Source organism: Tiliqua scincoides, chromosome 13, assembly GCF_035046505.1.
Source record: "Tiliqua scincoides isolate rTilSci1 chromosome 13, rTilSci1.hap2, whole genome shotgun sequence".
Classification (NCBI taxonomy): domain Eukaryota; kingdom Metazoa; phylum Chordata; class Lepidosauria; order Squamata; family Scincidae; genus Tiliqua; species Tiliqua scincoides.
In genome coordinates, this window is record NC_089833.1 from 2,482,073 (window position 1) to 2,509,568 (window position 27,496).

Below are 27,496 nucleotides of genomic sequence, written 5' to 3' on the forward strand. Positions count from 1 at the left end.
TGTTCTAAAAGTTGTGCAGCTGGTCTCTTTCCCCATAGAATATGAAAATGGAACCTAACCTGAAGGAACACATCCTTTCAGGATGAAACACAGCATTTCCACCAGGTGACCCACAAATCCAGGTTGGGAGTCTGCTTTGCATTTGCAAATCCAACAACAAATCTGTTTCAGCAGAAATCCAACTGGCCTTCCCATCATCTCTCCATGGAAAACACTAAAAGGGCTAAATTAAATGGTGCTCCTACCCAAAAGGGGAGTCTCCACTGCTGAGGATGGCTAGAATGGTTCTGACTTGATCTGGAGTGAAGGACCGACACTGACTTAACTGCTTCAGCAAATCCTTGCCAGATGTTTCAATGTCCTTAGGGCTGAGGTTGCAGACTGAGTTGCCCAGAATATCTGCATTTTCCTTGCTTGCAGGTGGACCAGAGATAGTCTAAGGACATTTTTAAAATATTGATTAAAAGAATTTTTATCACCTAATTGAAATCAATCAATCATGTGACTATTTGTGTTCGCCTTAGAAGGACGGTATAAAAATATTAAAAATAAACAATTAATACATTCAAACAGAAAAGAGTGCTAAATTTGGTTTTAATCTCCCAAGAGGAATTCAGTGTAGCTCAAATCAGTCATTCTCACTCATGCACTCATTCTCCCACTGGCCTCAGCACCAGCCACACAGTTCTGAATTGAAATCTGTAGCAGATCCAGCTATAGGCTCTGCATCCTCCTCCATGTAGTTTTTCCCAGAGAGTGGAGAATCCTACATGATCCTGAATGCTCCCTGCATGTTGGATCCCCTTTTGAACCTTCCAATACAGTGGTTCAGGGACACAGACAGTGAGCTCAATCCTTTGCTTCACACATTCTGCATATCTGGAAGAGAGGACAACAGTTCTACTGAAATGGGACCACAGAGTAGATTTTCTGCTGTGGAGGACCCACAATTTGGGATTCTGCTTGCTTAGAGTAGAATGTTTGGTCTCCTTGTACCAAAAACTGTGAGTTTTTGCAAACACAAAAATGCAAAAGTTGTCCTTACCGGAGACATCATCTGAGAATTGGCCATTGTCCAGCCTGAAAGACAAATATTTCCCATTTAAAAATATCATAGCATTGGGGGGGGTGTCATTTTTTATAGGGGAGAAAAAGCTTATTATTACTTCTGAAAGTCGAATGAAGCATCTGCCAACCCATTTTCCTTTTAGAGCAGCAAATAATTTGCTTAAGTCTTTTCTTTCTTGCAATACCTGGGGCTCTGAAAATACTGCATTCCATAGTTTGGTCAGGTACCAGAAAATATACAGACAGGCTTGAAAAGCCAGGTGGTTTAGAGCTTTCATTTTAGAAATGAAGTACCAGCAGAGGGGTTAAGAATAGGACCCCATGACATATGGCGCATGGAATTTTAACCCAAATGCATTAATTCAGCCATGGGAGTTTTGCCTATTCTGTTTGCATAGTGAAGTTGTTAAAGTGTCAGGATCTGACTTCAGTCATTCACCCAGCCCTGTACCTCACCGGACCTTAACCCCAGCCTAGCCTCACAGGCTTGTTGTGAGGATAAAGAAAGAGCCATTTATTCCTGAGCTCCTTTGCAGGGCGGGTGGAATATACATAAATCAATGGACACAGTTAAGATTAAGCGCTGCTCATTCATGCTTGGCAGGTGTCAGGATGAGTTTATCATCTCTCTTTATTGAACTTGTATGCTAATGATGGAGTGCATAAAACAGACTTTTAAAATAGGTACTTTTAGGATATGATTCAATGTGCTCTCCCTCTCTTTCAATTACTACAGTACCCCAAGACCTGCTCGGCCCTTCGTTTTGCCCAGAAATTGAACCCAAATAAAAATATTGCATGGGTATCTGGCATCTAGGATATGGCACAGAAACTGGCCTTGTAATGAGAGCTTTACAGGCCTTTCTGAGTGAGTCTCAGCATTGTCTGCTTAAATCTTCACATCTGCTGAAATCTTTCTGGTGGGGAGCCAGGCTAAGTATGACATCTTGTGATTCTTGAGGGTTCTTGTGGTTTAGGATGCTGTGTTTTTCTAAGCCAGTTATTGATACTTAGACAATATCTTGGATACATGCAGATATGCTACCTCTGGGCAGGGAGATTTATTGACCAACCCTATGCAGAATTACCCGATTCTCTTTAAAAAGTTAATCAGCATTATCAAGGCATTCTCTCATAAATGCTTTTGGTCATGGAAAACCGACATTCATATGAGTGTGTGTTGTACACTCATTTGACGTCAGAAAACAAAACATTTCTGCGTAAAAACTTGAACCTCCTCTTTGAGAAACCTTGGAAGTGATGAGCTAGGAGTGAACTGAGATTAGGGCTCTCACCCGTCACCAGTCCACAAAACACTTCCCCTCAAAATCCCTAGTCCAAAAGCCTACCCCCAGTTTCAGTAACAATTTTAGGATCTGGGGGATTCCCTTGAGAAATGGCAGAAAGCCTCTTGACTCTTCTCAGCATCCCTTCCATGGTATGCCCAGGCTGCTATGCCATGGTATGCCAGAGGCCGATGGCTTTCATGAATAACTGTACTCACCAATCATAAGAAAACAGATAAGGATAGTAGGTGAGCCTGGCATCATTCTCTGTCGATCTCTCCACATGATTGAATCCACGCACTCCAGAAAAGAGAAAAAAAGTTTATCAGCGTGATTTTTTTCTAAAGTTCACTGATTCTTAAAAGAGCATGAATTCAAATCAAAGCATGAAAATAATGAAGTGGATCTTTTAAAATGAAGTTACATCCTATCTGTAGCTGTCTTTGATAACTTTCAAAAAATCTTAATTCCTTGTCCAAAACCATTAGGGCATTATTAACAAAAACACTTTCTGACTCACCCATAGCAAAAATCAGGAAAAGCCCAGCATATGGAAAAGAACACTGTACATACCACTGCCTCCTTCTCCTGTGTGTGGTTGAAAGGCTCTACCTAGCTGACTGCTTTTCACTGAGGAAGAGAAGGTGTGGCTCCTTTGCCTCCAAGAGCATTTAAAATGATATGACATATGTTGAGCATGGCCACGCCTTGTGGTTTGGAGAACATCACAAAATAAAACCTTGGTGATCTTGAGATCAGCACTTACTAGGTCCAGGAGGACAACCACAGAAAGGACCTCTCCCAGGACCTCCCAGGACCTCTCCCATCAAGCGAATACTAATCATGGCTGGGGCAGGACTTGGGTGGGGTGGAACTGTGCACACACAAGATCTAATGCCTGAACAGGACTTTAACTGAGTCACAAGTAGTTTTTTTTAGTGGTGGTCCTGCCTTTGAATACAACTGATTAGCTGCAACAGAGTTTAGCTCCAGCTTCTTCACTTTTATGGCATCTCCCTATATCTCTCTAAGTGAGAAAAAGGTAAAGTAATAATATTCTAGCATTTAATTTCAATTTTTCAATTTGTTGTACAATTGGAACATTTTAGTTATTTACAAAATGTACCTTCTTCAATGAATAAAGCAGCTTGCACAATACAAAACAAAACAAAATCACACAAGAGACTCAGAAATAAAAAGCAATAAGACTTCTGAACTCCCAGGTGATAGCTGTGGCTAGGGGATCCGTAGGTCAGCTTTACCTGATTTAACTGCCGCAACCATACCTGGCCATGTTGACCTTTAATGACATCAAGATTAGATTATTGTAATGTGCTGTACATGGAGCTGCCCTTGAATACTATTCAGAAACTGTAGTTAGTGCAGAATGTGGCTGCCAGTGTGGTTTGTGGGCTCATCAGTTTGACTCAATGGAGCTGCTACTCCATCAGCTACACTGGTTTGTTTTTGGGCACAATTCAAGTTGCTGGTTTTGACATTTGATGCACTTTATGGCTCAGGGCCTGGGTATTTGAGAGACTGCCTTCTTCCATAGAATCCATTCATGGAGGTAATTTGAGAGGGCTCTTCTAGCTTTGTTGCCTTTGATGAAGCTGAAGGGGATGGCAGTGAGGAATAAAGCTTTCTTGGAGATGGCACCTTGACTATGGAATTGAGAAATGCTGCCTCCTTGGAGGTCTTCTGGTCCTTTTTTGTTTAGAATGGCTTTTTGACTGTGGATTCTGTGTTTTGATTTGGAAATGGTGATCCATTTGCTGATCAATTTGAGGTTTTATTTATTGCTGTTTATTGTTCAGTGTTTTTTATTGTTTGGTGTTTTTATTCTTCAGTGTGTTTTCAGTGTTGCAAAATAAAACCACTGTTAGTTGCACCTTAAAACATGCCAAGGACTTCCATGCGTGTTTTGCCAGATTCCAAGTTCCGCCTAGAGAATTATGCCCACTTTCAGTTAATTAGCTCCCATTCTTTCCTCCCAAAATGACCCTAGTTCTGCCTTGCACTCCCGTGTTCAATCCGCAGAGGTCGTCCTTCCACCCCTCTCCTGCCAGCAGCACCTTGGGACCTCAGCAGGTCTTGGGCATGGCAGCAATCTCCAGTGTCTCCAGCAGCCTCCAAAATCCATTCACACATTCACACAGTACTATAATGAGTGCCCAAGGGGTGGGTGTTTCCTTCTTGAACAGAGTTTTGGGTGTAGCACCTTGCATGCCTGTGAGCTCCATTGTCAATCATGGGCACTTGGCCTCATAGGTAGTCCTGGAACTAATAGATCTGCAAGAGTAACTGACCCAGGTGAGCTGGGATAGGGATTAATAGAGATTAATAGAGATAGCCAGCTAGCTTTATTATTTTATTGCTGATATGTTTTCTAAATGTTGATGCCTCTAGCATTTGCTGCCTTATTGTAGAGTGTGTAACCTTCTTAATAAACTGAAATACCTTTTACTGTCTGTTGGGGACGAAGGTTCAGAATCCTGCCTAGCCATTCAGCAAGCTACCAAGTGCTCAATGAGGTCTAGTAACTTGAGGACTGAGGCTTTAATTGGAGAAAGAGCTCAGTGCAAGCAAGGGATAGAGTTAAGCTTATAGGGTCCCTGGACTGACACTGGCATGTACTTGAGGGCTTTAGGGTTTGAAAACCAAGAACCCTGAGCACCCCAAACATCCCCTTTGTTTACGACAGGGAGCAATATTAGGAGAGGGGTAGGCCTTCATCTTCTACTTGTGGGTTCCCAATGGGAGCTGGTGGGCAGTGTGATAAGGGGACACTGGAGTAGATGGACCCCCTTTAGGTTCTAATGCCACTCCAGGCCACAACATTCAAAGCTGCTTATTCTACCGGTTCTCTTTTGCTGCCACAGGGTGTGGCACAGTCTCACATTTCCACTGCACAGGATTCCATGGAAGCAATGATCTGTAACAAAGTGCTTTATTTTCTGTTCAGTAACTATAAATATTTATATTTTGCATTTTAAGATAGGTATGTGATTTAGCAAGTGAACTGTTGAGAGGCTGCTTGAAGGCTGTGTGAAGGAAAGTTTGGCAGAGGTATTAGTGGAGAGCTGATCAGGAGGGGCAAGATTCTTGTGTGTCCACTTCAGGATACTTCAGAGAGAGCTTAAAACGCAGCCTATGTTTCTAAATTATACCTTTTATTGAAACAACCGCAAAACTATATCAGAAAATTGCAAAAAACACCTTGATAGGAGGGATTGTTTACATGCATGTTCACAATCAGAAAAATGAATGACAGTTGGATGCATAGGACTGCTACTGATTACCAGAGATAGTCAAACGGGAGAAAACCACCCTAACAGTGGGGGTCCTGTTGTATTAGGAATATCTAAATTTCTGTAACATAATAAATGAAACAATGCCATACTGCAGAATGATTGTTAGCCCAATTCTGAGCTGCCCAGACACACAGCTGCAGCAGCGCCAAAAATGACTGCGTGCTTTGGACAGCCACTGGTGGCGCTTCAGGAGAAGGAAACTTTCGTCCCATTCTACTGGGTAAAGAGAGTAGTCCTTCTGCAAGGCTCCTCATTTCTCAAAGCATTAATAAAATGAGACCAGGACCAACTTGTGGTTTCGCAATTGCAACCTGGAAGTGGGTTGTCACCACGTTTTTTTTGATGTTCAAAAACATCAAACATGTTTGATGAGCAAACACCCCAGAGCAAAACAGGTCAGGACACAGCAAATCTGCAGAGGCAAAACCGCAAGCAAGAGTGCCTCTAAAGTCCCTCTTTAATTCTCCTCTTAATCTTGGTATAAAATACAACAGAATCACCTCCCTCTTTTCTGTTCACTTGACTATGACACAAAGCAGAAATATGACAGTTCATAGAGTTAGCAGAGTCATTACTGCCTCCGCATTTGGCTGCATTAATATTGAGGCACTGGAGTTGAATTAACCTCAAGTTCTGCTCCTCACAACTTCCTTCTGCTCTGTTTCCCTCTGCTAGACTGTGCCAGACTGTTTCTCCTGCAGGCATGGCAGGAGAAAGAGAACCAGTGGAGGTGCTGGCACCACTGGGTAATGTTGGAGGAAAGAGCCCTGAGAGATTATCTGTAATGCCGCATGGAGTGGGGAGACAAGCCCACCAGGGAGGAAGAATGGTGAACCATACAGTTATGGTGGAGATGAAAATATTCATGGTGGTAAGAGGAAAGCCAAGGTGTGGTGGGGAAGCAGGAAGTGGCCTGCTCATGCTCTGTACAGATTGATGAAACTTGTCAGAGCAAAGATCTTTAGCCACGCCTGCCGGTGTACTCCAGGTTATTACCGTTGACACTGGCAAGTGGCAGGTTGGTTTGTCTTGAGCATGTTTCAAAAGAATCACCTGCACATGAGAAGCAATGTCTCTAAAAGGTCATATTTCAGCTTCTTGGCAGGAGAGAAGGAACAAATAACGTCCTCATTGTGTCCTGTGTAAGAAGCTCTGATCAGCGCTTCATTGTAGGAAGCTCTGATAAGCTCTGATAAAGCTCTGATACCCCAAGGCAATAAAAAGCACAATTGTGATAAAAGGATTGCATGCAGTTCAGTTCACTGCACTGAATGCCCAACCTGCATTTCACACCCAATAGTGAAATAGCCAGGGCCAGGGCCAAGTGTTGTCCTATGGCCAGGGCCTCTGAGAGAAATTTTATCGGGGGGCGGGGGGGGGTTCAAAGTTTCTTTTGGATCCCTTTCCAAGGGGTGAAAGAATGGGGGGAGGGTGGTGACGGGCAAGCAGAATGGGAGCAGGGAGGAATGAAACAGGGTGGCGGAGACTGCTGGAAAAGTCTTTCGAGCCCAGGTTTACCCACCCATCAGCAGCTAGACACAGTAGTATGGAAAACCAAACCATGTTCCTAAGTCTCTAAAATCTTTTAAATACAGAAAATCATGAGAAAATTAGCATCATCATATTTAGGCTCTTACTAGAATGGAAAATGTCCTGTGTGCACCAAAACTGACTTCTGCAGCAGCTGTAGCCCCACAGTTCCTATACACTCTTCATGGTAAGCAGATCCACAAGCCAAAAGAGGTCCTGTTTCCTCCCAGATTTGACACTGTGTTAAGTAGTGTCATGTATGCATTCCTCGGTCCATCATATATGGCTTGCCAGTACCTTGCAGCCACACACTCATGGTAGTGTCCCCAGCATCCTGTGCAGGCAACAAGTCTGAGTAGATAGGAAAATGTAAGATCCCAGGAAATTTCTGGGGCCCCTCCTTTGGCTCCTGGGCCCCCTTTTTGATCCTGGGCTGGGTACAAATCCGGGTTTTGATCAGGGTTGTACCCCCCCTGATTACCCCCTTTACTCCCCTCTCCTAGGTCCTGCCTGTGGAGAGGGCCTATAGCTGACTTGTAGGACAGTGAAATTCTTCAGGGCTACCTTCAGGCCAATATAATACATAACATATTATATAACTATATAACTATATAAATATATATATATATATATATATAATATGTTCTTATATGAACATGTGTGTGTGTGTGTGTGTGTGTGTGTGTGTGTGTGTGTGTGTGTGTGTGTGTGTGTGTGTGTGTTCTTATTTACATAGTGCTTGTGAGCAGGACCCTAGACCAGTCTCATGGTACTTTGCTTGGGCTGAAGACAAGGAAGCAGCAGGTTCCATGTACCTTTACGGAAATGGCAAAACTTGGTTCATCCAAGCACTCCTCCACCACAAGCCCCCTCCCCCCCCAGTTGGTTTAGGAGAAACCTTACTGTTTTGGAAAATTCCATGACCAACCACTCCTTGCGTGGTCAGTAGATGTGAACTTATAAATCAGGCCACATCTGAGAGCTTCCTGATTTGGAAGTGAACAGAATTTGTAAGGAACACCAAAGAAGTGTCTTCAACTTTGGCTCCCTGACCAACTTCATTGTAAATACAACCAAGTTCATTTGGTTTGTATGGACCAGTTGTCCCTTAACTGACCTAACAAGACCTTTGAGCATATACAGTTTGTCTGGAAGCAGAAGCCTTTCTCTGCACAGGAATGAAAGCCATTATTCCTTTTCAACTCTCCATCTAAGGGTATGGGGATACTGGCTAAGTCAGGGATGTCAAACATAAGGCTAGCTGTCCAAATGCAACCCCCAGAATTGGGCTCTTTCATGAAAATACTGTTTGAACAAGATTTGCACATTTTTTTGTCCTTCATGCCTTCATATCTTTGTCCTTCATGCCCATTACAACAGTGGGGCATATGGCTGCTGGTCTGATTGCAGGACTTATTGATGTCCCTAGAGCAGTGGTTCTCACACAGTGGTTCTCACACATTTAACATTGGGACCCACTTTTTAATTCTAGAATTAAACACTAGAATTCTAGAATTGTTAATGAATTGTTAATAGAATTCTAGAAAGTGTTAATTCTAGAATAAACACTTTTTAATTCTAAGAGTCTCTTGGAACACACCGGAAGTAATGTCATGACTAAAAGTGACATCATCAAGCAGGAAGTTTCTAACAAACCTAGGCTGCAATCCTACTCACAGGAGTAGTCCCATTGACTATCGTTAAAAGCATATACATAGTAACCTGTTAAAAATATAGAGCTGTAACATTTCCCCAAATGCAGTCATATACCATGGTAGCATTTCATAACATGGTATTAAAATGAATTGGGACCCACCTGAAATTGGCTCGTGACCCACCTACTGGGTCCTGACCCACAGTTTGAGAAACACTGCCCTAGAATGATGTTCACACCTGGCCAGGAGTTCTGCCCTGGAAGACTGACCCCCATCTCCAAAGATGGCAAGTCTCAGAACCTGTTGCAAAAGAGGAGCTCCCAACCCTTCCAGCAATAGTCTCCCCCAACGGACTCCTCCAGATGCTTCCACCTTCTTGGTTGGAAATGCTGCTGGGGAGGGGTTGACAAGTCACTGGATTCCTCCTCCTCTTCCAGGTCAACTGGAATAGTTACTGGAAGTTTCCCTGGGCTACACGATCAGCTCCTTTCCTTACTAAGAAGCACTCAGCCTTGAAGCCAAGCCTGTCTTGCTTGTAGTTGGTAGCAAGGGTTTTAAACTCTGCCAGCAGGTGGACGTGCTCCCAATGCATTCCCACATCCTCTCTTAGCCCCAAGACACCGATTCAGCATGTAGCCCTCATGGAATCTGGGACACTATTATGAGTTATTATGAGTGAGGGCTATCCCTGCATGACTACTGTTGGATGCAGTCCGAGCAGGTCAACATGTCTCATAATATAAGAACATAACAAGAGCCCTGCTGGATCAGGCCATAGGCCCATCTAGTCCAGCTTCACAGTGGCCCACCAAATGCCCCAGGGAGCACACAAGGCAACAGACACAATTTGCGTCCAGGTACCCTCCCCTGCATCTGGCAATCAGAGGCAGGCAGCCTCTGATTGCCAGATGCAGGGAAGGGTACCTGGATGCAAACTGTGTCTGTTGCCTCTGAAACCAAGAGCTTGCACATAACCTACTATGACGTAACCCGTAATGAACTCCAGAAATTTGTCCAATCCCCTCTTTTAATGGCATGCAGGCAGGATGCCATCACTACTTCCTGTGGCAAAGAGTTCCACAAACTAATAACATGCTGGGTGTAATGGAAGATCAGAAGATCATCAAATGGATAATGTGATCCCATATTTTGGGATCCCATTTTTTGACAGCTGGTTGACAGCTCTGGGAAGTGCAGGGCTGGCTCCACAGCTGTAACCAATCAAGGCCAATGGAGACCTGGATGGACACCTGAGCTTCATTTGACTTTAATTGGACTTTGAATGAGCTAACAGCTGAGCTGCATTTTGGATAAATGGGCCATCCAAGGATAAAAGGCAGCTTCAGAAGAAGTAAAGCTACAAGAGTTACCCACCCCAGAACTATGGGACAAGGCATACAGACCTACAGGACCTATGGGACCTACAGAACCTACGGGAGGAGAGGACTGCCAGGACCCTGCTGGAGGACACAGAGAAAGGGACTCTGCTGCAGTGGACTGCTACGGGAACTAGAGGGGTTGCTACTGCTAGAGGGTGTGTTAATTAGCCAAAAAGTGGGCATTAGAATATTTGGAATATTGGAATATTTGGGACAAGGCACTGGGTAAAGAAATATTTTCTTCCTTCAGTCCTAACTCTCCCAACACTCAACTTTATTGTATGTCCCCTGGTTCTGGTATTATGTGAGATGGAAAAGAGTGTCTCTCTGTCCACTCTGTCCATCCCCTGCATAATTTTGTATGTCTCAATAATGTCCCCCTTCAGGTGCTTCTTTTCTAGACTCAAGCGGCCCAAATGTTGTAGCCTTTCCTCGTAAGGGAGGTGTCCCAGCACAAAATTATTTTGGTGCTGTCTTTTGCACCATTTCCATCTCCACTATATCCTTTTGGAGATGTGGCGACCAGAACTGGACGCAATACTCCAGGTGTGGCCTTACCATTTATTTGTACAACGGCATTACTATATTAGCTGTCTTATTCTCAGTGCCTTTCCTAATGATTCCAAGCATGGAATTAGCCTTTACTGCTGCTGTGCATTGGATCAACACTTTCATCGAGCTGTCCACGAGGACCCCAAGATCTCTCCCCTGATCTGTCACAGACAGCTCAGAACCCATTAGCCTATATGTAAAGCATACATCGGAAGTTGTGACTCCTGGCATGCTGATGCCCATTTCCTCCCTGCCAGAGGAGGGGAGAGGGGCCCCTAGAATGGCAGCATAGCAACAACCAGCACGCTGCCTCTCTAGGGTGCCATCTCATCTTCGGAGGCCATGAAACAGGCACCCTAGAGCATCAACACACTGGAAGTTGCAACTCCTGCCTCTTTAAGATCCCTCTCCTCCTATAAAGGAGAGGAAAAGAGTTCTATTGCTACCAGAGAGGCAGCTTCTTGCTGCCTCTCCAGCAGCAATCCTGTGCGCCCCTCCTCCTCGTCTGAGGGCATCCCTCAGAGGTAGAGAGGAAGCGGCCCTCACCTCCTCCAAATTTCGGAGATGTGTGCCACTTTCTGGGCCCTGATGGAACCTTTCACGCCGCTCTTAAGTGGCATGGAGGTCTCTATTGGAGCCGCCTGGGGCTGTTTGAAGTGGCACCTAGCAGGGGAGCACTGCCCACCTCCTGGAAGCAGCACTCGTCTGACTTGGGCACCTCTTACAGCTGCCCCAAACAAGACCTCCACGCCGCTTCCAAGTGGCGTGGAAGGCTCCGTTGAGGCCTTGTTCATCTCCTCCATACCCCCTTTTTTTCAAAGGGGGAACAGAGGAGGTAGCCGCATGGAAGTAATTGTGGTGACGATGACATCACCGCCATTACTTCTGGTTCGGGACGGGGGGGTGGCCCCAGGTGCTGGGACCCCCAGGTAAGCCACTGGCCAAGCTCACAGTTCCTACAGCAATAGCCCCTCTGAACTAAGCATCTGATATGGTGCCAGGATTCTCTCCTCCTTTTCTCACATGTTGATGGGGCAGGGCAAAAAAGCTGGTGTCCTATAAATGGCTGCAGAGTGCTGGCATTCAGATCCTGGAATGATTGGGTAATGGGCTTTTCCCAGGGAAAAGCAGGACACTCATGAAGACTATAAAAGGCCTGCTCTAATTCAGTCTGCAGCTTGCGTCTGTTGGTCGTGACCAGCTGTCACAGGCCATCGCAGGGTCCAACAGTCTCTCAGGCCAAAGGTTCATTGGAGATTGGGGGCTCTCTGTCACAGAGACAGAGAGATGACGTGGCCCTCCTGCCAAAATGTTTGCCCACCCCTGATCTGAACCATTACTCCTTGGCCCCAGGCTCAATCATTACTGTTCTCCCGACTTCCTGAATTATGCTGGATTGTGACTGTTGTGTGTTTTTACTTCAGAATTTAATTCAAAATGTGTTGAAAGATAGTATGTAGATACTTCAAAAGACAGATGGATGGATAGATATGGGTCTTGCAGCATCATCAACCTCCCAGGTTTCTTGTACAGATAAAATGTGAAAATATATATGTGTGCTGACTGTAGCTCCTTAGAATATTCTTAATCTTTTTGTGGCTTTGGCCCCTTAAGGCACTCGTCTCAGATTCCAGGGTGTCCCATCCCCCCCATCAAATTTGTTATTTCAAATTATCAAACAATTATTTGTTCACAGTTTTCACTTTGTGGTCCCTTTCAAACATCAGGGCTTCCTAGAGGGTCAAATGGCTCCTGTTAAGAATGGCTGCCATAGAAGAATGAAATTATAATGGATGAATGCTTAGAATGTGTATATTTAAAAGAAGTAGAGTTTTTCATATTTACAAGCTACTTCTTGCTAGAGACCCAGCTTACACTGTCATCCATATTCTTGCTGTGCCTCTAAAATTTAAACCCACTGGAGAGCAAATGTCACAGCATTTTAATGGTTAAATCTGGGTGTAAAGCTATTCCTATGGTTGTCCACAATGGAGTCCAATGCCTAGTTTGTCTAGGTCTGACTGATTCTGCTTGCAGATCCAATCTTTTATAGGAAAATTATCTTGCTCTTTCGTCAGTTCTCCCAGATTTTTTCCCAGCAAGGCTTTTACATCATGGATTGTTAGTTCCTGTAGAATAAGATAAAGAGATCAGGTAATGGGCAAAAACCACAGTCAGCATTTAAATTCCTTGAAACTAACTGTTCTTCCAGAGTCTGCTAGTATGTTGCAGAAGAACAGCGAATAGTCTTGTTGCACTTTAAATACAGTCACAGTCTTTTGTGAACTATATTCCAGTTCATTGGAGACCTCAGCTTCAGACAGACCTAGCGTGGTATTCATATGGAGTCTGGCTGCCAGCTGACCTCCCATCAACAAAGCAGCTCTGAACTGCTTCTTGCTCAGTAATTGGAATTAAAAACCAGTGATCCACTACCCTACCCCCCCCCAACCTCACTCATTCCTTGTGTGTGCACTTCTTGTCTTGATGAATGGGATTACTGTAAGTGGGAAGGAACAATGTGAGGAGGTAAGAGGGTCTGGATCACGGCCTTCCATGCAGTTTTTTTGGCATGCACAGCACTGGTGGTTTGGGGCACTGGTGGGTAGTGGATAACCTTGATCTCTTCCTGACTCCACGGAAGGAATTTCTCTAGTGTCATTTTGAAAGCAGCTCTACCAAACTTCTTGGAAAGCTACCTGAGGCACCTTTTAATGCCAAAATTCTGAATTGCTAGAACTTTGCAATGAAATGTTGAATGGAGAATTTTTGAAACCTGGCATTTTAAAATTTGAGGCTCTAATTTCTTAAATTCTGAAACTGAAAACCAAACAATGGATTTTATGTTCAAACTCTGAGATATCTGAAATGAAGTCATTATTCCAACACTTGTTTCACTTGGCTGCTCTTTCTAAAAGTAAGTTGCAGCCCTGGTCCCGCTTACCATCACAGCATCATATCTCAGATTCATGAAGGTCTTGATACTCATGTTGAGATTATCTTTGCCAAGAGCTCTCAGATCCTCACCAGGAGCACCTCCTGGAGAAAGAATGATTGAATGTCTTTGTTGCAATAGTAAGTGAAATTCTTCTTCAGATTCACTATAGCTTTAGGAATGAACTGCAAATTCCCTCAATAGACTGAAATCCTTATGTGTCCACACACATAAGGATTTCAGTCTATTGAGGGAATTTGCAGTTCATTCCTAAAGTTCCAACTCTTGAGACTTGTTTTCTCGGGGCTGCTGAGTACAGTAGTATAGAGGACGTATTGTAAGAGTCAGCTGATAATATGATTTTAAAATGCAGGATATGGGCTGAGTAGCTGCTTATCTCAGAGACTGAGAGCTAGAAGGCAGACAGGAAATCACAGTCAGGGGTGTGCATTGTTCAAAGGATACATTCTTGATGAAAAGGCTCCATGGACCTCACACAGCCTCAGCCTGATAGGTTGGGTTGAACAGTAAGGTGTTTCCTTCCCTCTTCCCTCTCTTGGTGGTCAGCAAAAGACAACAGCACCATTTTGAGAGGGTAGGAATGGAAACGAAGGGATTGCTATTCAGGAACCGTCACCTTTTGGGGTGGAAGGCTGGTGGTCACTGGGGGGTGTAGCCTATTGTTGCTGCCTGGAACATGCTACCCAACTGCATCCAAATGCTCAGCAAGTATTTGAAATATCCAGTGCTCCAAATAAAGTATAAAACTGAGCAGTACTACAGCTCATGGAAATGGTCCCCACTTGGAGAAGCTTATGAGAATGCAATAGGTTTGTGGGGCAGTCACTGCAAGGAAATAAAATGATACACAGTCTACAGGTAGTGCTGGTGATTAGAGGTAACCTTGCAGGAGCACTTGTAGGTAACTGGGGGAGCACTCTCTTATTGTAAGCCCACCTGTTGCGTGCTTGCCATAGGCTGACCTGGGGCAAATGCCCAGAGGCCCAGCTTCTAGGGCCACACGGAAGCCTCTCTGAGGCTCCCAATGGGGGCAGAAACTGTTTCTGATTTGCTGGAAGCACACATTATAGCACCAGGGAACCTCACAGAGGTTTCCCCAACGTAGGAGGAGGTCGTGTGAGACTCCATGAGCTTCTGGTAAGTGGGGGGGATTTCTGCCCAAGGGGGGGCAGCAACAGCTTGCGGGGAGGCGCTGTCCCGGAGCTATGCCCCGGGCACGGGGCTGTGGAGGTCCACGACTGCCCACCACCTCTTAAAAAAAAGACTAAGCCAGGTCTGAGCTTCAGCCCACAGATGCAGGGAATTCGAACTGAAAAGAGCTACTTGCCTAGTAGCCAAATTGACCAGACTCAATGCAACAAGCTGGGCAATATGAATGGCGTGGGGAATCTCTCAAGGCAAACCATGAAGATTTGCTGTTGAACAGAGGAAGAAAGGCTGAAACTTTCAAGGTTCCTTATGCAAGGCTAGTCACTTTCATCTCCCAACGGAGCCCCTGAAGACTGGCATGTGCAGTGGCCTAGCTAATGATGGCATACCCCAGTGCCAAGCTCAAAATGATGCCCCAGAAGTGGTCATAACCGGAAGTCAAAGGTTAAAAAGTGAAAATTGGGGAAAACCGACCTTCTCCCCCCCCCCCCGCTCACCACCCACTTTCCCTGCTGCTTCCCCCTAGCCAGTGACATAGCTAAGTCATCTATCTGCTACCTTGGGTCAAAGAAGATTTTATAGCCCCCCCCCCCCGCCGCAACAAAATCAAATAAAAAGTGTGCCCCTTATTGGTTAGAGACCCAATGGGGTGATGAGGGACAGTTATTCTCTCCCTGCTAAATATAAGCTGCGCACCACTTGAAAAAGTACCTCTACTTAGTTAGCAGCCGTAACTGTATTATGATACTTAAAAATGAGAGCTGACTTATCTTACACCTTATTAGTTCCATGCTGTTTCATACAACATCTCATTGGCTCTCAGAACAATAAATTTCATAGGTAAGTTTTGAGATAAGCAAATCTAATTTTTGTTCCATAAGGCAGTTGTGTTTTCATTTTCTTGTTAATTGACCAGAATTAACTTTTGATAGTTAAACAAAAGATGACTTTTGATTGAATACAGATATTTCAATGTGGTTTGTTTCATTGCATTCTGTATTAAATTACCTTTCCAGTGATATATAATATGAAAGTATTATTTGTACATTCCAAATTTTTTTAAATTTTGGCCACTAGTGCTTTGGCTCAGTTTGTTGCTTCCCTAAAGCTTGCTATCTGGTACAGTTGCTATCCTCCGCACCCCCTTAGCTACACCACTGGACATGTGGCTGAGAGGGGGAACTTGTGACTTAAAGTCATCATCCATGCCAAACAGTGCTCCCTGACAATATGGGCCATCCCTGACAATATGGCCCAACTAGCTGGAAAGAGTTCAATTTCCCAGTAATAGCAGGTGCAGTTTGAGTACTGCAGAACACATGAAATAAATAGAAGTTCCCAAGCTAGCAGAATGATATTGTGTGCCTTTGTGACCACTTTGTGCAGATTGCTATTGACTGGTACTCTTGCCACATGCACGCTGTCATTTTCCCCATATGATGCTTCTGCTTACCTAGGTAAGGTTTGATCATGTCATAATAATAGGGAAACTCGTTGTGTCGGTCAGAGAGAGCCCGCTTGGCTTGCGGGTATAGGATATTCTTGGTGGTTTGTGCGCATTTGGAAAGATCCAGATTGTTGACCTCCCTGCCAAAAAGAAAAAGAGATATCTCAAACAAGAGATAAGATTGTTCACAGATTCGCTTTCATTGGTCACTGATCTTTGCTAAACAATAAGAAATTATTAAGACTATCCCTAACCCCAAGCAGGGTTTTCCGCTGGGGCAGTAGCAGTAATACATGGCCCTTGCCAACAGGGCTGGCCCACGGAGGCAAGAGATGCAGGATCCCCACCCCTTCCTCCTCAATCATGTAGGTTGGTCCACAGTAGGCTGGTCCTACTGTGATTTAGAGAGAAGCCTTGTTGAACGATTGACATTTGGGGCAAGGGGAGTAGAGCCACCTTCAGCAGTCTCCAGAGAGGCAGAAGTGGTGAGTGATTTCAGGATTGGCCTGGGAGCTGTCAGGCCTGGCTTATGCAGTCTGGCTGGGAGGAAGGGGTGGAGCAAGGGGTGAAGATGCCCTATATAACCACAGGCTTGCCAATGATGACAGTCTAGAGGAGGCTGTTCAGGAAATGCAGAGTCCATTTCTGATGTGGTCCTGTCATAATTTTTAATCATTTTTTAGTTAGTTATTGAGTTGCATTGTATGTTATCAATTGTACATTTATGGGCTGTTGGTTTAGTTTGTGGAACTGAAGTTGAAAGCAACCCACTGGGAAATGGAAAACCTCATTTTCTCACATTCCTAATGCATTCAAAAGAGATAAGAAATTCCGTGCAGGCTCAAGAATACAGCCTCTTCCTCAGGAATGCAAGTGAAAGAAAAATGCTATGATCTGTAAGGGGATGCTCTGTTCTTAAATATGCAAGGATTACTCTGTTAAACATGTATATCTACCCCTCCTTTACTCAAAGAATGAGTGTATTGTTTTGGGTTCTGATTGGTCCAAATGTAGAACCTTACCTCTGGCAGCGAAGCAGATCTCTCTGTATCTGAGAGATACAGAGAAGTAGATTCTGTAAAATGGGAGTGAACGAAGTATAACAAGTTTGAATTATTTTGTCCACAATTATTTGTGCGCAACCTGTTTTCTTTCCATTCTTGGCTCAAAGCACAGTTCTGTCTGTCTACTCAGAGGTAACTCTGAGCCCCATGAGACCAGTGTAGATGATTCAGAATTTTTGAGTAGCTGTGACAAAACAGCTGTTTTAATAAAATAAGAATTTTTTTAATGAATGCAGCCTAGCCTGATGATTCACTTAGCTGAAAAAGAACCCTTAGGAAAAGTTTTTAACTTTCTCTTACAAGGCTGACTTGCAGGTAGGACGCTGGCCAGCCAGTGATCCTGAACACAGCTGCTGGCAGGGAAGAGGACCAATGGGTGACAGCCCCCCTCCCTCTGCCTCTCTCTGAGCCGACTGGATCCCTTGACAGACTTCAGCAATGCCCAATACTGGTCACCCTGGAGGTGGCTGCCCCTCCCCCGGCAGTGCCCACAAAATGAAATTTTACAGCAATTTCATATTCCATTAAATTATGACATCCATAAATGAAAATAAAATGTTTCATTGTATTTGAGATGGAATACTTTGAAGATTTACTACTTCAAGTTGTAGGTTCCTTTTTAGGACAACCTACAACTGTGAACTTGCCAAGTGCCATCATATGTGTATTGGTAGTTTTAAAGCACATACATTCAACAGCATTCATAAATGCAACTGACAGGGGAAAAAGCAGGTTTGGAGAGGTATTTGTCTATTTTATCTCAGCTAATTATAGTGTTTTGGCAGGTGTGTGAAGGCCTGGTTGAAATCCTGCCTATGCCAGCCATTCATTAGACCAGTGATTTTCAACCTTTTTACTTCTCAAGGCACATTGACAGGGTATTAAAATTGTCGAGGCACACCATCAGTCTTTTCACAATTGACACCATGCTGTTGATGGGGGGGGGGCTCACTTTTTCCAATGGCCCTACTAATAAATGACTCTCTCTCAAACTCCTGCAGCAACACCTGCCACAGCACAGTGGTTGAAAATGGCTGCATTAGACATTTTTAGCAACTGTTCTCTCAGCCTCAGTAATCAGGGGGATATATGGGGATAATAGGCTTGGCCTGTCTTACAGGGTTATTGTACGTACTGCAATATGACACTTCAGTAGTGCTAGATAGGAGCTACGGGTTGATATTATTGTTATGTGCTCACCATCTTTTACAGCAGGTATGGCCTGTGGCCGTTTGCAACCCTCAGTGACCCCCAATCCGACCTGCAGGGGAGTCCTCAGTCTCCAATTAGCCTCTGGCCCTCAGAGCCCACACTGGCCCGCAACTTCTGTCGCCATGTGTTTCTGGCTTGGTTTGTATGTTTTCACTGTGCAAGAGGAGTGTGGCAAACAGTTCATACTTCTCATACATACCTGTATTCATGCGTATTATAAATAAACTCAATCAACTTCGTTCATATAAATTCCGTCTCTAATGTATTCATTTATGTACATTTATTCAAAATTGAAAATTCTTTTTCCCCCAGCTCCCAAAAGTGTCAGAGAGATGATGTGGCCCTCCTACCAAAAAGTTTGCCCATCCCTGAGGTTTCCTTGAAGGCACCAAGTCCATATTTGCTGCTCTCTTTTCTTGCCAAGAGTTACAGATTAAATAATTAACTCACTTGAAAGCAGTTTCATCTATCTTGTTGAGCTGATCCTCATTCAGAAGACAGATGTATCTTGAACCAATTGCTTTTAGAGTTTGAGTATTTATTTCACCTCCAGAATCAGTATATTGCTGAATAATTGCAGCAGCCTAAAACAAAAAAATAATTATTAAAAAATCATTTTAGTTCAAACCCAAAAAGCATCAACCTGCAATTAACGTAATAGTACCTGCTTTAAGAGTGAATGAACCTAACCTTCCCAGAGAGTGCCATTTCCATCATGTCTGTTCCAAAGAAAAGGCACATTCTCAGTAACCACACCACAGTTATAAAGCAACCTCATGCTACCAGAGCCTGAAAGTCCTTGGAAGAATTCTATTGCTTTCTGTAGGTGGAGGAGGAAGGCTAGTGAGTTTGGCCAATGGAACTAGCAAAGAATTTGTATAGCAGCCCAATTCTGAGCTGCCCAGGAGCAAGCTTGTGCTGGTGCCAAAAATGGCTACCGCCGCATCCTATGTGCCCTAAGCAGCGACCGGCAGCTTCTCAGGAGAAGGGGACTTTTGTCCCCTTCCCCCAGGCAAACGGAGTAGCCCCACAAATCAAGTTTGGCAGTGAATCAAGTGCTTCTGTGTTGGGTGGTGAACCCAAAGTGAAGGCCTTGAATCTGTGGAAGGGATTATCACTCCTGAATTGGCCTTTTCAGCCACACTAGACACTGTTCCAGAACCACCGTTCAGAGCACGATACCATAGTCTTTTGAGACTGAAGGTTGCCAACTTTGTTCCACTCTCTCCCTTCCCACTCCAGCATGCCTCCTCCCTGCCCTCCCTGCCCTGATTGGGAGAAAGAAACTGAGAATGGCAACCTCCAACGGTCTTGCTTTAAAACTTACCAAAACCAGAGGCACTTCTTTAATGGAATATGGCACCTGCCATTACTGATCAAGGTTAACACCATGTGGAAGGACCCCATGAGAAGGAGCATACTCCTGTGAGGGCTTCCTTATGACCTCCTTGTAGCAGGACAGAAAGGAGACCTTGAGAAAGTCTTCACATCACAGTGGAGGAGTGCTCTGTGTGACCTGGTAATCCTCGTTTGTGGGAGACTAAGTTTCCAACTGGCCAAAACCCAGCAACACAAGAAGTGGTGTCCCTAGCAAGCAACATCAAACAGCAGAACAAGTGAGCAGGCAACATCTGTGTGGATAAGCTTCTTTAGGGAGAACAGGAAGTCCCCAGTGAAACTATATTTCACTTGGGAGGATATTTTAAATAATTGCCTGTTGTCTTGTGTGCTCCCTGAGGCATTTAGTGGGCCACTGTGAGATACAGGAAGCTGGACCTTATCCAGCGGGGCTCTTCTTATGTTCTTAATTTTCTGACTTGGAAAGCACACAGGAAAATAAAGTTATATTGGCTTGTGCTGGAAGAGAAAGCATCACATCATGCCCTTAATTACCAGCTTATCATCAGGTTCATTAGCCAACAAAGAAGTGAGAGTCTCTGCTGAAGTGATGTTCCATGTTTTGAAATCATCAGGAGTCATTATATCCATGAGGCTTCCAAGATGTTGTGCTATCGAACTAGGATATCCATTGGGAAACATCTGTAAGAATTGCCAAATAAAAGTGAATAGTGAATGAAGTTCAACCCCTGAATTTCAAGCCCTTCAGCCAGCTTCTTTTCCAAATAAATAGTTCTATGCACGCTGCCTGCTTGTGGCAGCTGTTGCTGACTGTCATAAAGCAGTTAGTGCCAGTTGTAAAAGGCACTTTGACAGAGTGCCACTGCACCTTCCTGCCTGCTCCATAACTTTTCCCACCAGAATAGATAAACTAGTGAGAGAGGTGGGACGGTGAGGGATGGGACAGGTTTGGTTTGGTTTGTGACGCTGTGATTGGCAGCACTACCAGGATTCCACATCCCTTCTCAGGCTCAATTCCACTTGCATAGGTTCTGGTAGACTCACTTTTGGGACACTTTTGGGCTTCCCCCCTAAAGCTGCAATCCTATCTTAAACTGGAACAGGCAAGCCAGGGCTCCACAGGGGCTCAGCCAAAGGGGAAGCTCTTCCCCTTTTATTCTCAGGTAAGCCACTGCAGTCCCTATGCGTCTCCTGAGGTGGTGCAAGTCAGAGGAGAGTGGAGTGGCTTGAAGCCACTCTGCACTGCTTGGGAATGGGGGTTGGGATCCAGCATAACAGCTGCAGCCCAGCCCCACCCCTGGGCCACCTACTGCCTGCCCTTCCCCCACCCTGGAACACCTCCCTCTGGCCTCCTCCCTTCCTCTTCCCCACTCACCCCAGAGCCTTGTGTGGACCCACGTCGGCCGATGCAAGGCTCGCCCTGCAAGCTGCCATGGAGGCTGGATGCAGCCTCCTTGTGCCAGCGCACCTCCGTGCTTGCTCTAGAGGAGGTGCAAAATGTGCTTTATGACATATTTGCAACCCTCCTAGGCTGGTGCAAGGCTTATGCCAGCCTAAATTCCACTTAGGATTGTGCTGTAAGTAACAGAATGATTGTTTGGGTAAGGGAACAATCATTCTGTTACTTACAGCACAGTCCTAAGTGGGACTTAGGCTGGCACAAGCCCTTCCACCTGCAGCCTGCTCCTAAGCAGTACTAGATACAGTGTGAGCCACACAGTCCCACAGTGCCAGTGCTGGATAGGATTGGGATGTTAGTTTTAAGTTATTCTTAGGTAGTAATTAGAGCTGAAGCGCTGGGCTTTGAAATGCTTTGGCATATTTGGCAACAACAGGAGAGCACACTCTGCTAGCCTTGGAACTATGCTGAGTGTCCAAGCCCAGTGCTATAAACAGCATTAGAGATAAGAAAGCAGTCAGATCTAGGAATGTGTTGTGGTTAGCTAAAGTCAGCTAGTTGTAGCTAGTGTTATCAGTAACCTTCAGTAACCCTTAGTATTGTAATGTTTCTTGAGTTTGAGAGTGAATAAAAAGCTTGGTGGAGGAGCTATTTCAGCTTCCGGCTTCCCCTCTGCATCCACATTTGAATCCTGCCTGCCTTCTTTTCTGCCTCTCCTTGTCTGCTCCAGATCCTTCCCTCAACCCTCAGAGTGCCTCTGCTCCCCAGCGGGTGCTTCCCAAAGCAAAGTAGCATTTTCTACATTCTTAACCTCCTTAGTTCAAAAAAAGAATTGAAGTATATTTTTAAAGGAAGGAGATTCTAAATATTAGAAGTAATTTTTTATATAAGTATTGATATATCATAGTGTTTTTTGTAAAATATAAAGAGCATCATGTTAGAGCAGGGGTGGGCAAACTTTTTGGTAGGAGGGCCACATCATCTCTCTGATATTGTGTTGGGGGCTGCGGAAAAAGAATTAACATTTCAAATTTGAATGAATTTACATAATTGAATACATTAGCGATGGAACATACAAATGAATGCTTGCTGAGCTTATTTTATAATACGCATGAAATTTTTATAATACATATGAAATTGGAAAACAGGCATGTATCATATGAGAACTATGAACTGTTTGCCACAAAATTATTGCACAGTGAAAACATACAGACCCAAGCCAGAAACACATGAAGACATAATTTGTGGGCCAGCTGGGCTCTGATAGGCCAGAGACTAACTGGAGACTGAGGGCTTCTGTGAGCTGGATTCCTGAGGGCTGCAAATGGCCGTGGGTGAGGGTTTGTCCACCCCCATTTTAGAGTCTAAAGTTCTCTGTGAATAATTCAAAATGACATGAAAACAGGGTAAATAAAAGCCAAGGGAAGGGTAAGTGGGAGAGTTTAAATGGGTTTGGTCTATTTTCAATTGTTGTGCCCAGATTTCCATGTCCTACTTGTCAGTCTAGGAAAATAAAATAAAAAATTACCTCATCTAGGTTATCCTTTATCACATGCAGTTGCTCATAAGTGAAAGCATAGTCCATCAGGATGTCAAGATTATTTGCCAGGATTGGGCCTTTCAAACATGCACGCAATTCCTCAGGACTATAATCAAGAGGCATTAAGTCATCGCTGACCACCTCCTGTGTTACAGTTTTACCAGGTGGGCATTCTGCAGAGACAAGAAACTAAAGTTGAGTGTGTCTGGATCAGAGAATATCGGATTTCCTAGGACAGTGTTTCTCATACTGTGAGTCACAACCCACTGGTGGGTTGCAACTTGATTATTGGTGGGTCATGGGCAGGTTGCAACCAGGAAACTGCAGGGGAATATTGCACGTGACTGAGAAGCAGCTTCTGGGTCATGCTCCAGAAAGCCTTATGGAAGCGATGTGGCCAATGAATGTGTGATGATGGAAAAATGCCATCTCTGCACTTAGAATACCAGTTTGTCACTTCAACAGAGAAAGGTGGGCTAGGAACCCTTTCCTGATATTAGTGCCTCACTCCTATGCTGACCAGGTCACCATTAATACATGTTGTGCCAGTGGGGGCTGATTAATGGCAGTTGGTTGCAAAGCATCCTCTGCCAGCACAAGCAGTAATGTCCATTGCCCTCTCTTCAGAGTGGCAGTTTTCCACCATCTCCACTGTGGGGAGGGGGCGACAGCAATTACCATGGTTGTCGGCTGTTAAAAAAACATGAGCACCACAGAAGAGCCCCACTGGCTTAGGCCAAAGGCCACTCTAGTCTGGCCTCCTCCATCTCACAGTGGCCCACCAGATGCCTCAGGGAGCACTCAAGACATCCTGGGGCCCTCCTTCGCATTTGCTGGTTCTCTAGTTTCTGTTAATGGGGGAAGCAGCCCATTCTCTACCCTTTGGGGCCAGCCTTATCACAGTTTTACCAGGTGACCTGCTCTCTGTGTGCAGGAACCCAATTGCGGAATCGCTCTGGCTTTCAAAGCCACACCCTCTTGTACCTGCAGCACCTCTTGTACCCTCTTGTACCCTCTTGTACCTGCAGCACGTCTTCTCCGGGGGGACCTGAGGTTTCGCACAACAGTTGCCAGCTGTTCTCTTGATGGTTGGGATAAAACTTTCACCCAAGGTAATAAAACAGCCTGCCAGAGGAAAAGAAAGGAATGTGAGCAAAGTAGGAGGTTGGATAAGTGGGCGGCAGCATGGTAGACTCCCATGGCACAGTGGGCACCTTTGAGCCCCCTCAAGCACTTTCCACCTTCCCCAAATCTTTGGCCTTGGCAGCTCCTCTCCCCATCTTTCCTACCCCCGTTTCCCAGTCCCATTTCCCCATAACAGAAAGAGGAGCTTACCTCGTCCAGTAGGGTCTTCTTATGTCCCACCAGATACCTCAGGTAGCACATAAGAAGATAGCTGCATCCTGTTGCCACTCCCTTGCAACTGGGATTCAGAGACAACCTACTTCTAAAACCAGGAGGTTGCATATACCTCCTTCTTAGCCTCCTGGCTTGTAACCTGTGATGAAATTTTCCTCCAGGAATCTGTCCAGTCTCCTTTCCAAGGCAGCTAGGCCAGGCAATGTCACTGCATTGTTTGACAATCGCAGTATTACACAAAAATGTCCCAGCACAGACTTTTTGCATTCTTGGCCTTCACTTCAAAGGGCAGCCCTTTCTGCATAGACCCATCCTAATAGGATGGGAATTTCCTGCTTTTAGCTCTTGCCTCCACTCCAGGTGTGAATGTTGAGCTTCAGAGTCTCAGTATGCCTCAGACTTACCCTGGGAATTTGTGCCAGGATGCTGTGATCTAAAAGATGAAACAAACATCTCAACTCATCCAGGGTAGAGGATGACCACTCAGAAGGAGGCCTGGGAGGAAACACAAGGAATGAAAGGAAATAGAAAGAATGGAAACCCTTCAGAGAGTTACATGTCAAAGAGACAGCAAATGGAACTCTGAACAGGAAGCAAAGATTCCATGAAGAAGGTTCAGCCCCGCTGGACCAAGCCAGAGCCAGAGGTCCAGCTTCCAGTGGCCCACCAAATGCCGCAGGGACAGTGGCGTACCTGGGGTTCCCAGCGCCTGGGGCAACCCCCAGTTTTCTGTTCCCCAAACACCCCTTGCCCCCCCACCCCTTTTCGGCCCCCCCCCATGACCCCGAAGTAATTGCGGTGATGTTTGGAAAAAAGGGGGAATGAAGGAGGCAGCCGAGGCCCCAACAGAGCCTTCTGTGCTACTTGTAAGCGGCACAGAAGTCTCCATGGGAGCGGTTTGGGGCTGCCCACCTGTCTGGGGTGCTACTTCCAGCAGCTCCAGACCACTCCAAAGGAGACCTCCGTGCCGCTTAGAAGCTGTGCGGAAGCCTCCATCGGGGCCCGGGAAGCCCAGAGCGTCCATCTAGGATGCGCTGTCGCTGGAGGCCTCTCCAGAAACAGCAAGAGGGAAGCGCCTGGGCCAGAGCTGGCCAACTCTCTAGGCCGCCCTCTCACTGTCTCCAGAGGCAGCGAGAGGGCGAGGCGACTGGGCCAGAGCTTGTGAAGCTTAACTCTTTTCCCACATGATAGGGGGAAAAAGAACTGAACCTGAACACTTTTCAGGGTGAAACAACAGTTTCAAAAAGGTAATCCAGTCTTCAAAATCCAGGTTGGAAGACTGGTTTGCATTTGCAAATCCAACCACAGATCTGTTTCAGCGGAAATGCAACTGGCCTTCCCTCCATACACTAAGGGCGCAATTCTACCCTTCATTGGAACAGGCAAGCCAGGAGGCTTGTGCAGTGCAGGATAGGGGCCAAAAGTTACTCAGCAGAAACCAAGGAAACTTTTCCCCTTACCCCTGGGAAAGGCACCCTTTCCCCTATGGACCTCTCTGGACTTGCGTTGCCCGCCCTTCCCCCTCCCAAGAACACCTCCCTCCCACCTCTGCCCTGCCCCCACCTACCTCAGAGGCTTGCGTTGACCCAGCTGGGCCAACACAAGTCTTGCGGAGGAAGTCAGCGCGAAGACTTGCCTGGCTTCCTCCCAAGGAGGCGCAAACATGCCTTATGGCTGGCCCAAGTCAAAGGCTGGATTGCGCCCTAAAAGGGCTAAATTAAATGGTGCTCCTACCCAAAGGGGGAGTCTCCACTGCTGAGAAGGGCTCGAATGGCTCTGACTTGATCTGGAGTGAAGGACCGACACTGACTTAATTGCTTCAGCAAATTCTTGCCAGAAGTGGCAATGGCATTGGAACTGATGTTGCAGACCGAGTCGCCCAGAATATCTACGCCTTCCTTGCATGCAAGTGGGTCAGAGAGAGTCTAAAGACAATTTTTAAAAGATGTTAAATGAGGTGAAAATAACCAGGATACACGATTGATTAAAAGAATTTTAGTTCATGAGTCACCTACTTATAAAACACCTGATCTTAGAGCCCAATCCTAAGCTTGGCACACTAGCTCACTGCCAGTGCATACAGGCCAACCTCAGCCACCCAACCTCAGCCACTCAGCAGTTGCGTGAACCATCGAGCAGCAGAGAGGTAAGTGGGGCGGGGAGGAGGCATTCCGGAGAGGGGCAGGCGATCAGAGGGCAGGCAGAGGATGGGGAGGAGGCGCTATGGGGAGGCAGGAGGCCGGGAGGGAGCTGGGAGAAGGTGTGCTGGGGGAGGGGGGAGGCGGGACCAGTGGAGCGTTGCTCACCAACTGACACGGAGGCACTTGATTCATCACCAACCTTTTGGTTGGCAGTAAATCAAGTAGCCCCATTGCAGAACTCTCCATTTACCTGGGGGGAAGAGAACGAAAGTTCTCCTCTCCTGAGGAGCTGCCAGCAGCTGCCCAAAGTGCTCAGGATGCAGTGGCAGCCATTTTCAGCACCACCGCAGCCCCACACCCCAGGCAGCTCAGGATTGGGCTGCTAGTCCTCTCCCTACTGTAAGTTAGGCTGCAATCTTATGCATGCACCTGAGTAGAAACACATAGAATTGACCTGTAGATGTAAATGAAACTATCACATATGATTTGCCTATTTACCACACTCCCATTCCTTTCTCCTCAGCTCCAATGCCTTCTTTGCTCCTGCATCTAGATTGTAAGGACCCCAGGGCAGAGACCTGTCTTTTCACTCAGGGTAAGTGTCATGCACATTGACAGCACCATATGAATATGGGCATTATGCACATTGACAGCATTATGAATATGGGCAGGGTGAACAAAAGTTCTACAGAACCAGGACCAGAGTATATTTTCTACAGTGGATCACCCTACACAATCTGGAATCCCACATTGTTTGTAGAAGAAAGTTTGGTTTTCTTGTGTCCAACTGGTGTGTGCATGTGACATAGACCTAGAAGTCATTCTTACCGGAAGCATCATCTGTGAATTGGCCATTGTCCAGCCTGAAAGACAAATATTTCGTATTTAAAAACATCATAGTTTTTTTTGGGGGGGGGGGGGTCATTTTTATATTAGGGGAGAAAAAGCTTATTATTACCTCTGCAGGTCAAACCAAGCAGAGTGAAAAAAGCCAACCTTTTTTCCTGATAGAGCAGCATAGAACTTGCTTAATTCTTTTCTGCTTGCCTTGGGCTCTGAAGAGCCTGCAATTCATAGTTTACCCAG

General features: G+C 45.5%; 1 protein-coding gene across 1 annotated transcript; it reads right to left on the bottom strand.

Moving 5' to 3' along the window:
- Positions 1-12,757: 12,757 nt before the first annotated feature.
- Positions 12,758-27,265, bottom strand: MSLN (mesothelin). Its single transcript, XM_066640802.1, has 10 exons — positions 27,239-27,265; positions 26,004-26,194; positions 24,674-24,764; positions 23,933-24,035; positions 22,899-23,083; positions 20,506-20,652; positions 19,063-19,196; positions 16,343-16,476; positions 13,729-13,823; positions 12,758-12,913 (listed from the first exon to the last, which is right to left on the bottom strand). The coding sequence occupies exons 1-10, from the start codon at positions 27,263-27,265 to the stop codon at positions 12,758-12,760; spliced, it is 1,263 nt and encodes a 420-aa protein (XP_066496899.1).
- Between the last annotated feature and the right edge of the window lie 231 nt (positions 27,266-27,496).